At 44.1% G+C, this 12,531-nt stretch overlaps 1 protein-coding gene across 1 annotated transcript in view; it reads left to right on the top strand.

Annotated features, from left to right (window-relative positions):
• The first annotated feature begins 1,021 nt into the window (after window positions 1-1,021).
• GPC3 (glypican 3) overlaps window positions 1,022-12,531 on the top strand; it is a 430,336-nt gene continuing 418,826 nt past the window's right edge. The window contains exon 1 of the mRNA XM_057538135.1: window positions 1,022-1,361. Within this exon, the coding sequence (XP_057394118.1) occupies window positions 1,187-1,361 (175 nt within the window). The 5' untranslated portion in view covers window positions 1,022-1,186. The remainder of the gene's footprint in view (window positions 1,362-12,531) is intronic.

Below are 12,531 nucleotides of genomic sequence, written 5' to 3'. Positions count from 1 at the left end.
GGATTTCAAATGATGAAATTTAAACAGGAGAGGTAGGGATTTGGGTCTTGGAGACCTCTCAAGCAGGCTAGCTCTGGCTCAATGAATTTGCTGTGTGAAACGATTTTCTAATGAGTTAGGCTGACTTCAAGCCCCAGGTTATCTTGTTGTCACCAGTTATGCTTTGCTTCATGAAAGGTCACCAGGGGCTACGTTACAGGAGACAGATTTCATCCTGGGATCAGGTGCCTTCTCTGACTGCGTGGTTCTATTAAATTAAATCTAGTAAGCCCCACGGGCTGTCAGACTTTTTAGGTACAGTATTCAAAGATGAGGCAGGCTGTGAACCTCCTGCCCCTCTCTGCCAGCGGTCCCCAGCTGCCCCTGAATGTGACTATTTGTGGGGTGGGTTTCCGAACCCGGCCAGAGCTGCGTTGGGAAAACGGTTCGAGGGAAGCTCCTCAGAGAACAGGAAGAGGAGGTGGATTTTGTGCGGAGGAGGAAGACCTCTTGCGAGGCTCTGGTGGCCAGAGACGAGCTGGACCGGGCTGGGAGGAGGGATACCTAAGCCAGGGACCCCCACGCACCCCCAAGGAAGGATGGAGAGGTTGCAAAAATCCTAAAGGGAAAAGCCCTCTCGGCTGTAGGCCAATGAGCGGCGGGAAGGAGGAGTGAGGCTGGGGAACTTCTCCCAGAGCCAGTCAGAGGGGACGGCTGCTGGGAAGCCAATCAGCGCGCCCGAGCCTGCAGCCCCTCTGCAGTAGTTATGCCAGAGCTCTCTGTGTAGAGCGGCGGCGAGCCGGCAGCTGGGCTGCGGGGCCAGGAGCCACCGCACGCGCTCCGCGTCCTCCTCTCGCGCCGCTCCTGCCCGGTCCCCGCGCCGCGGTGCCCCAGCAGTCCTCGCAGCCCCGCGCCCGCAGCCTCGCCGCGCGGCCGCCGCCGCCCCCCGGCCGCGCAGTTCGCCTCGCCCCGCCCCACCCGGTCCCTCCTCGCCCCGCCCCAACCCGGTCAACCCCGCCCCGCCCCGAGCCGCCGAGCCGTTCCCGCCCTCGCCCAGCGCCCAGGTAGCTGCGAGGAAACTTTTGCAGCGGCTGGGTAGCGGCACGTCTCCCGCTCCTTAGGGCCACTGCCAGGCTTGCTGAGTCCTGGGACCAATCTCGTCCCCGCTGCCACTCTCCCGCTCTCTCCTCGCTCCCGGCGAAGCAGGATGGCAGGGCCCGTGCGCACCGCGTGCTTGGTGGTGGCGATGCTGCTCAGCTTGGACTGCCCGGGACAGGCACAGCCCCCGCCGCCGCCGCCGGACGCCACCTGTCACCAGGTCCGCTCCTTCTTCCAAAGACTGCAGCCCGGACTCAAGTGGGTGCCAGAAACCCCGGTGCCAGGTGAGGAGTCGTCCCTCGCGCGTTCCCCGCGCCCGGCGGTGAGCCAAGGGGCGCATGGTGGAGGTAACCCGAGCGCGCTAGCCCCGCGGGGCCGCGATCGTGAGCCCAGCGGCCGGGCACCTGGGAGTGGTCGCCGTGCCCGGGCCCGGCCAGGTCTCCCGAGAAAGGGAAGAAGGGTATATGTGGGCCGTGTCCGCATCTCCCAAGCTCGTTGGGCTGTCAGCGAAGGTGCGACTGGGAGGAACCGCGAGCATGGCCTTTCTAGCGAGCGCCCATTTTTGGGGGGAGGGCGGGAAGGCTGGAGCTGGTTCTCCCCGCCTCGGCGAACTGGCGCCCCACATCCGAGCTGGTGCCTCTGGAATTTGCCACCCTCGCTCGCACGTACGTGCCAGAATTTCAGCCTCAGCTGGACCGCGGCTCCGGCCATTCTTTCTCCAACCTGCCCTCACGCCCTCCTTTCCGCAGCCTGGGTTCCCGAGGCTCGCGGGCCCAAGTGCAGGCAAAGTTGAGGACAGATCTCCGAATCCGCAGTGGCAGGTAAAGACACACGGAGGGAAACTTTTGAGTAGGTAGGAGGGTCCCCCAAATGAGGAGGGCTGAGCCTTTTCCTTCCAAACAGCGTCTCTTCTCTAGGCTGGCAAAATCGTTTCCTAAACCGGGCTGCTGGCCCGGGGAGCAGGAGTCCAAAGATGATTTAACTCCTCCCCTTCTCAAACTCATCTGCCTTCTTGACAGGCTGGACCCTGAAGGGGAGATGATTTTAGGTGGAGGAAAGTTTCTGAACGCTTGCCTTTTGTTCTGCACAATCAGGTCGTGTTGTAAGGGCATATTTTAACCTTCCCTGAGCGCTGCCGCTGTCAACAGATGAATATTAATGGCCTTGTGTGATTGACTGTCCCACGGTTGGAGTCCTAAAAGCCTGCCTTAGAATCCAATTAGGACAAGTTGCTACACTGGCAATGCAGGCAAGAAGAGTCGGCTTCAAACAGGTTTATTTATCAGAGGTGCGCTCTAAGAAACGGCTGGTTGTATTCACAAACCGTAAGACGTTTGTGGCCTCCAGTGTCTCTTCGCCACCCAGGCATCCAGCGAGGCGCGCGTCCCGCGTTTCCGAGGGATCGGGGAGCAGCCCTCGCCAAAACTTGGCTCGTGGCTCTCAACAAGTCAGGGAGGCGGGCCTGATGGTTGGGCCAAGTTGTGAATGCGATGCGCGCCCTGTGGGCGCTGCCGGCGAGCGTTCACTAGCGGGAGGTTACCTAGGCAGCCAGCGCGCCCTCAGCCTTTTCTTTAGGTGGATGAAAAGAGCCGAGCGAGCCTGCTGTTTAGTTGCAAAGGTAATTGGTCACCCTTTTTGGTGACTGAAATGCATTTGCGCATATGTTAAATATTGCTTTGCAGGATTTAGCTCTAAGGAAGGGTAGAACTACCTCTTCCTCTGTTAAGTGTTAATAACGTACCACGTGGGCGTGTGCAGGAGCTGTAAGGGGCAACCTATGAATCAGCTCCACAGAGCTGCAACAGCAGGCGAATCTCTCTCCCCTCGAAGTGCCCTGGTAATTAGCTTGGTAAGGCCAGAGAACATGCTTTTGTTGGTAATGTAAAAATTGGTCCTCACAGGATGAGCCCCCCACAAGATGAATGGATCCAGGGTTGGAGCTGGGGCCACGTTGGGCGGGTTTGAAGCCAAGGGGTAAAGATTGTGCTTAAAAGAGGAAAAAGACCAGAGGGAATGCACAGATACTCATTTAGCAACCCCCCTCTACACAGGCTCAAGCAGGAGCTCACCCTCTCTTGCCCTCCCCCAGCTCTCTGGCTGCCTGCCTCTTTGCAGCATCTGTATAAAAGTATTGGGAGGGCCCACACACTGTGTGTATGAGATTTGGCCTGGGCTCCCTCCTTCCAAGCTCCCTTACTCCTGGCCTAAGGATGGCCATGTTACATACAGAGAGCAGGGACTCGTAATGGAGATTTTTCATTTTCCTCAAGTATTTCCCAAACTTTATAGGAAAAATCCCTTTCCAAGGGTCTTTACCGTATAAACCCAACATTCCCTACTTCACTTCTGTTTAACAAACATATGCCCTGTTGAGCACCTTCTACGTGGCAGGCACTGTTCTGACTCACTCTGGAGCAAAGCCAAATTTCAAATATGGCGATACCCACACAGCTACCATATAGCCTGGATTTTCTGGGATGGTGCAGATTTCCAATGCTCTGTCCTGGCATGAAACCATGTGTCCTGAATTTTAGTTGGGCAAATATGGTCACTGTAGATATGGAAAGCATGGTAAAAATCCTAATGTCCGTGTGTGGAAAGAGCTCATCAGTATTTCAGAGAAGAGATGATAATGGCCGACTGAATACAATGGCAAGTGCATAATTTCAAAGTGAATAAATGTGTGATTTGCTGCTGTCGTTCAGTGGTTGGAAATTGAAAGAGCGCTGCAAATTATTTGATAGTTATGAACCATCATGATGACCGCTTGACTTTTTTTTCCCCATCTATATTTTAAGCCGTGTTCAGTTCTCCCGCTCCACTGTATTAACTGCATTAAAGCTTTCTTTGTCCCAGATAAAATGAGATTTGGTCACAGTAAGGAGAAATCCTCAAGAATGTCTTGTCTCACTTAGGGGGAGCATGGGATTGACTGTTAACTTAGGCCATTAGCAGAATTGGGTTAGAGTGGATAAGGTACATTTCTTATGCTAATATGGATGAGACTAAATGGCATTTGAAATCAGCCGGCCTAAAAAATAAATCACTGGTGCTGAAGGACTACACTAGACTTCCACAAAGCTGATCTAAAGCCTTACGATCTCATGTTCCCATTTCTTTTAGTGTTCAAAGGCACAGGATAGCAATGCTAAATAGCATGTCCCCCAAATCCATAGATCTTTTCGTACCCCACTCTTTTTTTTTTCCTAAGGATTTGTAACTTGGAAAGCACCACAGATGGAAACCAGGCACACAGAGTTAGCATTTGGCAGAAAAATCCATATAACTGACTTTCAGTGCAGCTCTTTTGCCCTTATTTAATTTAGAAAAATTCAGAAAAAAGCCAATGAGCTCATAAGTCTAGATGTTTATTTTGTTTTGCTTAACCTACCCACAGGCGCAATCAAGAATGGATACAATTTTAGGCAAGGAAAGTGAGCTAGTAATCAGACAATGATGTTTCCAATTGTCTCAAGGGAATGTTACAGAAGTCTGAAAAAAAATTCCTCTAAACAAAAATCAAGTGTAATTCACTTTATGAATGCCATACACCACTTTTGTCGGGGTGGTGGTGAAGGGGACCGGATGGGAATGAGAAAATCAAACAAACCGTGGTAGTGTTGCAACTCCCCAAAGACTGAGGAGTCTTGCCTTAGAGGGCCTTGGAAAGTGCAAGAACCAATCCAGGAGGCCAAATGCCCGAATGGGTAAAAGGCAGCCTTGAAGAGCCAAAATTGACTTGGAGTTTCTCAAATGGATGAAACAACATAAAAATAAAAATCAACGTTCTCGAAAAGAGAGTTTGGTATTCGTTGTTGTTGCTTTAGAGTATGAGAACTAGCAACCTCCTCCGGGTTGCCAGCTGTAGTTCCCCAATTAGTTGGAAGCAGTTAGCGGTCCTAAAGTCGGGAGAGAGAAGAGTGAGGTGTGGGAGGGGTTTCTCTCCTCTGAGATTGCCCTAGACAGTTGAGTGAGCAGGTGATTTGTTCAAACTTTGAAAAAGTTGTATCACCATGTGCTAACTTGGAATAGTTTAGAGAACTCTCTCAAATGTGGTCTGAATATATTTCTTGCGCTAATCCTGGTGATTGGTAACGAGATGTTCTCAACGGGAAGCATCGATCTGATTGAGGAGAAGGCTGATGGTCGGTGGAGCGCCTTGGCCTGAAAGGAGTCTCAGACTGCCTGCTGCTTGGCAGGCTGTGTGTTGGGTTTTGGGGGTGTCGAGAGGAGTAAGACATAGTCCCTTTTGTCAAGGCGCTCACAGTCTAGTGGGGGAGCATACAAGTAAACAGGCTTCTCAGGAAACTTGTGGGATTAAATAGGGTGAAAAGGGCTAGAAAATACCTCCAGGAAATTGGCTGAAATGGTCACAATAGCCAGCCTGGGCAAGGGAAAAGAACTGACGAGATGAAGTGGGAGATAGGAAGAGGTCGCTTAATAGGGCCGCCATCTTAAAAAGTTTTCTTAATTCTTGGAGCAAATTCTGTTTGTAAGCATTAGGAAATACAAGCATAAGAGGATTTTGATGGATGCTAGATGACACAGATGGTGTCAGTTTTGCAATGTGTTTTTTTTTTTTCTTATGGGCTGGTAGGTTGTATCCAATATTTTGATGCAATATTTTTGAGCATTCTGCTGAGCATTCTTCCATCTTTAGAGTTGCAATGTTTGCTGTTCACTGTAGCCTAGAAAAAGGCTGCTTATTACCAACCTGGGAGAAAAGAGGTCTGGATTTGTCTGATGCGAGACAAGACAGAAAATACGTTCTCCTTAAATGGCAGCTATCAATAGGACCACGCCAACTGTAGTGTTTGATGCATATACAAAAGCATGGTTCTTAAGAGGTATCTTATTACTCATTTCTAAGAAAATTGAAGATAATCACTTATAACTTGTGCACACGATACATCATTTGGAAAGAATTTCACTGGGGATCATATTGCTCAACTGAAAAGTTCTGGCATGCTGAATTTGTACATTTTTGTGAATGCTTCCTTTTACTCTGATCTCTCGCTTTTTTTCTGCATATGGCTATTTGTATGTTTTAGATTATAAGCTCCTTAAAGGGAAAGCACTGTATTTGATGCAGTGTTGAGCACAATGCTAAGAGTACCGTAGAGCATTTAGTAAATAATTGATAATAGAATTTCTAGATCGTTATGTATTCTTCTATGAAACTCTCAAATACTTTCTTAAGCTGTATGTCATCTTACTTATTTTAAAAGTCTAAGTCCAAATTTTTATGAGACATTATTGGGGTATGTGGACAAACTTTTCAAGCTGCATATATTTTGACTGGAGACTGGTTCAGGCTTACCTCAGTTAGCTGGCGTCTCTTACCATCAGGCAGGGTTTATTAATGTTGAGTACCCAGAGAACAAATTGAAAGTAGCAACATTGTTATGACTGGCTTAGTATCATTAAAGATCAACAATTATTATAGCACATAAATTGTAAGACATCTCTTAAATCAAAGTCTCTTTGATTTAATGTCAGCTAGACCTTTCTCACTAATGTTGACATTACCATATTTGGGAGTTGAGCTGTGACACATGCATGGACCTGTTGATGTACCTCACAGGTTTCTGTAACCTGGGATCAGAATTTGTGCACAGGCTCAATTCCAGAGACTATACCAGGAACCAGCATCTCTTCAGCCCTAGCTAGCTTCTAAGCAGGTTTGATGTTTTTGGTAATCTAGGGTCTAATGGAAAGTGTGGGCAGAAAAATCCCCCACTCATCTGCCCATATTTAGCAAATTGTCAGGCTTGAAACAGGATCCCCAGCACTCCATTAAGAAATGAGCATCAGAAAATAGAGTCCAAGTCATGGGCCCCAGACTGGCTTTAGAGACAGCATAAAGTAATGGGAATTTACCTTCTGAAACGTAATGGCAGGAAGACTGCGATTCACAAAGCAACGCGAAGGTGAGCATATCAGCAGAGAAAATGTGCATTTTGAAACGCTGTGTGTGAGGGGAAAATGTTCACTGGGACGTTATAGTCTCACTTGAATACCTTGTTGAATGTACAAAGTAAAGTATTAGTTCTCTTCTTCGAATTAGGCCAATTAAATATTAATTATCCAAGTGCTAATTATTAGAAATACTTGTTTGCTATTTTTAAACAAAAATGAATCCACATTGATTAACAAGGAAGGCACTTTCACTTTTGCCTCTCTATGTGTGTAGCTACATAAAGCCTTATTTGAGACTTTGTATTTTTTCTCATGAGGAAAAAGGAGTCAGTGTTAGGACCAAAATGCATTGCTAGTGTTCTGAACAGTTAATTATGCCTAGTAGCTGAACTTGTATTTATATGCTAGATTAGTAAATCTACTAAGCTCTTTGAAGTATATTTAATAGGCTTATATTGATAAATAATTGATAGGAAGAGAGATAAAATACAAGTGAAAGTGGCAGTAAAAAGGGACAGAGAAGTTAAAGCCATTATAAATGAAACTTCCACCCACTGTATTCCAACCATTCACCTGAAAGTTGGAAGATGTACATTTCTCAGAAGTGATGATTTTGAGAGTATTCTGTATTTTTCAAAATTTCCACAATGAAGCATGCATTTATTTCTTATAAATTCAGCAAAATTTTAGAGTAGAATTTTAATTGGCCTTTTGACTCTGCCTTTTGAATATAAGTTTATTACTGGAAAATTAGAAATCCTGATTATGGTATCTTTAAGGTACGTGTTTGTAATTATCTGTATCTCCCTACTAGACTGTGATCTCCTCAAGGTTATAGGGGCTGTATTTTATATATCTTTGTATCCTCAGTGTCTAGCATAGTGCATAGTAGAAATAATAGGTACCCCATAAATATTTGTAGGCTAAATGAATGAATGGAATTATAAATGTATTGTAACCATAAAATTTCCATAAAACCAATATTTAAGTAGTTGATTCCTTTTTACCAATATACTAAGGTTTCTAAAAAAGTAACTACTTTTTCAGGTCAAAAATCCATTTGTTGTCTATGGGTAAGTGATAAAGGACATTGACTTAATTCATTTGGCTGTACTATATGACTTAATTCATTTGATTGTACTATAAAAGTAGACTAGCCAAGTCTTACAAGAGGTAAGTAGCTTGTGCTTGTTTACAAGGCTATTTTAAGTAGTTTAAAAATAAATATATTTACGTATACATAAATGCATATATTTATTTTCACTTTACAGATCTGTGGTATTTAGTGTGAAAATAATGCAACTGGTTTCAGTTACAGAAACATACACTAAATGTATATAAGTTTCTCCTCAGTGTTTGGTGTTTCTTACCTATAACATCAAACTTCATAAATGTACATCTAAAAGGACATAATCCAAAGTGGTTTTCAGCCATGGGAATTTTATTGGAGCAGTCTAAAGGGCCTCATGAGAGTCCTCTTAATTTCTGTATGCATTAGGGCATACTTTCAAAATTGGCTAGCGATGACCCATCGGGAGTTCTTTCAGATACAGGTCCAAGTAGGAAAGAGGGGAAAAGAGAAAGAAATGATGATCATTTAAAAATAATGTTAGAATTCTATTTGCATAGTTTCCTTCTTAATTATGGTTCTGTTCCCTCTCTCCCACACTCTGCATAATACATACTTCCAGTATGTATTATGGCATCCTGGGATTCTCCATTGCTCTTTGTCAAATTTTGGTTTGGATGATTGAAGCTGAGGGAAACATGGTGAAGAGAGGAAGAGTTAGGGTGATAGATACAGGGAGTAGATTAAGAGCCCTCATTCTGGTATATATCAGAAAGTTAACTGGCACATAACAGACTGAAAGGATTGGAAAACATTTGAACATGGAAATTATCATGTGTGCAGAGATAATACAGAGATATGCCCTAATTGCATTCGGTTCCCAGAATTACTGTATTTGTACTTCTTACTTAGTATCCGTGTTTTTTGAAGTCCATAGTTTATTCATAGCCTCTGACAGACCCTATGCTCATTGAATGTAGGAGCCATGTTTGATTGTCTTGGTATCCTCTAGAGTGGCGAGTAGAGTGCCTTGTACAGAGTTATTATTAAAGGTTGGAATGACTGTAAGAATAAATACCTAAAGACATATTCTAGAGGACTTGATCACTGTCACATGAGGTCCTAGGATGGCATATACCTAGATAGAGAATGACTGATTCTCTGAATGCATCATTTTCTAAACTGATCTGCAGCAGAGACTGAGGAAGGGGGGTGGTGAAGTTGAAGCATATTTCTCTATTCTCTGTGGCCCTGGGAGCCTTGTTGCCCCTCTTTCAAAACTAAAGTTTGAGGAGGAAGTGACAAGTAGAGAGAGATTTTAGCTGCAGCTTTATCTAAATGTGGTATTTGCATATGTTTTACATATATATTCATAGATTATACATATGTATAAATATATATTTCTATTACTTTGATAGCAACAATTAGTAATTATGTGCTATTTAAACTGTTTGAAAGTTGTGAATTGCTACTCTTAGCAGTGGGTGGTCTTTCACAATCATACCTTACATTTGTGTCATGAAAGCTTTGCTTTTATATATCTTATGTACAAACAATGCAACCACTCAAAGTGTCCGCAGGTTCTGAGTGCCACAGATCTGCTTGGTTCCACACACACACACACACATATTTGTATACTCGTACATACACACATGTAAAATATCCCTACAACTGTACCCCCTTAATAATCTAGAGAATAAGCCTAACCTACACTGGGAAGAACTGGGGGGTACAGCTTTTCAGAGCTTGAGTAAACCACTTTCAGTTGGATTGGCCCCAAATTGTTGCAGAGCTAATTGCCACTGATATCATAGAGCTACTGCTCATTTATAAAGTTCCATCATTTCCCTAAGTACAGAGATGTGATCCTTGTTAAAGTAGTGATGGTTAACCCATACTGTGAATTTGGTTCATTTTGGAGAACTACTTCTAGTGCTGGCTGGCTTGCGTGTTGAGCTCCACAGAAATGAGACTGTGACCCAAGAGGCACTTCAAGTTAGGTTTCATGGATTGATTTTATTGGGGAACCACATTTAACTGTTTTGGAAAACACATGGAAATTGTCAGAAAATGAACCTACTAATAATGAACTTTATATGCTATCTCTGCATAAATATTTAAAAGTTTTCCATTCATTCTTTACTTCAACCAGCATTTATTGAGCACTGATTCTATGCCAGGTACTGAGCTGATGAATAAGATAAAACCATTGCTTAGGGAGGGACCCAGTAAGGAAAACCATGGATGTCAAGGCAGCATGATGAGCTGGGTGCCCAGTGGGGATCTGGGTGCTGCTGAGCTATGGAAGAGGGTGCCTAGTTGCCTTAAGTGGGCTGTCCTGTACGGTATGTGCAAAGGTACAGATTTAAGAGACAGAATGACATATTTGTTGTATTGGAATAGTTTGGATTGTTTGGAGTACAGAAGTGGGGAAAGTAGAGGAAAGATGAAAAAGAAAAGTAGGTAGGATATGCTGAGGAGCTTTGTTGGACTGTATCCAAGGATGATGAGGAGCCATGAAAACATTTTAAGAAGAGGAAATGCTATTTAGTATGGAGGGTAACTGGGGAGTGAGTGGTGGCAGGGAGTTTTAATAATGCAGGTGAAAAGCCAGGGCAGTAACTAGGAGAATAAAAGATAAAGTTGAGAGAATAGAGGAAGTAGAGTAGACATGACTTGGTGACTGGTTATGAGGACCGAAGGGAGAGTCTAGAACTTCTAGTTTTGCGGGGTGGTGAGGCTACAGCAGATAATAGGTGCTCGGTAAATATTTGTTGAATAAATGAGTGAAACACAGGAGGAACATATTTTTGAGGGGTGAAATAACGAGTTTGATTTTGAACAGGTTGAGTTTGAGGGGTCCTTTGATCACTGAGGCAGAAATGTCTGGTAGGTAGTTGAGGTTGTGTGTTGGATAATAGAAGAGAGAGCAGTCAGGGCTGGAGATAGCATATTTGGACATTGTCAGCATGTAGATGGTAATTGAAAACTGGGGATAGATGAGATCACTGGGAAAGAGTGTATATACTCTTCTGGACTTCAGGAGAAGCATAGTTGGGACTCATCGACATATAGACTCAAGTTGGAAGTCATGGGTGTGGATGATATTTTCCAGGCTTTTGCATGTGACATGTCTTAAAATGTGTTTTGCCAACATCTGGTGAGTTTTTTTAAAAACTGCCAAAGACTTTAAGAACTCTTTTGATTAAAAGTATGAGTATATGTTGTCATAGTCCAAGACTTTGCAAATAAGATAATGTACTCCAACACACACACACACACACACACACACACACCCCGCACACATACTTCTGTGTAGAAAAATACATTAGACTCAATGGACCAGATTTCTATTATTTTTGATAGCAATAATTAATAATTATGTGTGTCATTTAAACTGTTTGAAAGTCGTTGTTACTCTTAGCAGTGGGTGGTCTTTCACAATCATACATTACATTTATGTCTGGAAAGCCTTGTTTTTATATATCTTATGTGCAAACAGTGCAGCCACTCATAAAGTGTCTGCAGGTTCTGAGTTCCACAGATCGGCTTGGTTCCAACATGTAGGCCCCTCTGGCTCTCCCCCTTTGGAGAAAGAAAGCTGTAATACTGTGTAGCTTTGGAGCTCTGGTCTCTATTCCATTTCAGACTGGGCCATGCTGGCTAGCCTTTGAAACATGTGGTTCCAAGCAAATCCTAGGAATACTTGTGTAATTGGGCTGATCTTTTCTTAAGTGTCTATGGGGATGTGATTTTTTTTTTTGCTTGGTGGGGGGAGAGGCTTGTATAATTTTCTGTTTCTCTGGCAGAATGGTTTCTTTAATTTCCCTGTTCATGAGTTTACCTTCATCAGGGTATCTATTTTCATTCAACGTAAGCTTGAAACTCCTTGTTCTTAGGTAGATTTTTTGAGGCTACTTTTAGGTTGATGGAATAGTTTGGAAGGGCCACAAGTGAAGAGCATGAAAACTACAATTTACTGAGTGCCTACTGTGTGTCAGTTGTTTTATATTTAACCTCTCATGTAATCTACACAGCAAAGCTGAAAGGTAGGTGATGTCATGTCCGTTTTACAGAGGAAGAAATTGAGGCCCAGAAAGGTTTACTTTCGCAAAGGTTGTGTAAGTGGTGGAGCCAGGATTTATTATACATCCAGATTTGTCTCACGCCATAGCTCATGCTCATTCCAGTGTACACATTGGATTATGAGGGGAAGGAATATGGTCTGGATATAAAGTCTTTGACTTAAATTCCCACACTCCTTTGACTTTGGGGATATTGTACACGCTGGGTTCCCCTCCTACTTGTAAAGCTGACGCTTTCTTTGCTTGTTTACGCTCTTCCTCCCACCCTTTATTAGATGCAAGTGTTCCAGTCGCGTTTGTCCTTTGCCCTTTCTGTTCTCTCTTTGTTCATTCCCACAACCATTCCCATGACTTCATTATCTTCGCCGCTTGAATGACTCC

This window comes from Balaenoptera acutorostrata, chromosome X (assembly GCF_949987535.1).
Source record: "Balaenoptera acutorostrata chromosome X, mBalAcu1.1, whole genome shotgun sequence".
Lineage (NCBI taxonomy): Eukaryota > Metazoa > Chordata > Mammalia > Artiodactyla > Balaenopteridae > Balaenoptera > Balaenoptera acutorostrata.
Note: the sequence above shows the minus strand (reverse complement) of the source record. Positions and strands in the feature narration are given on the sequence as shown.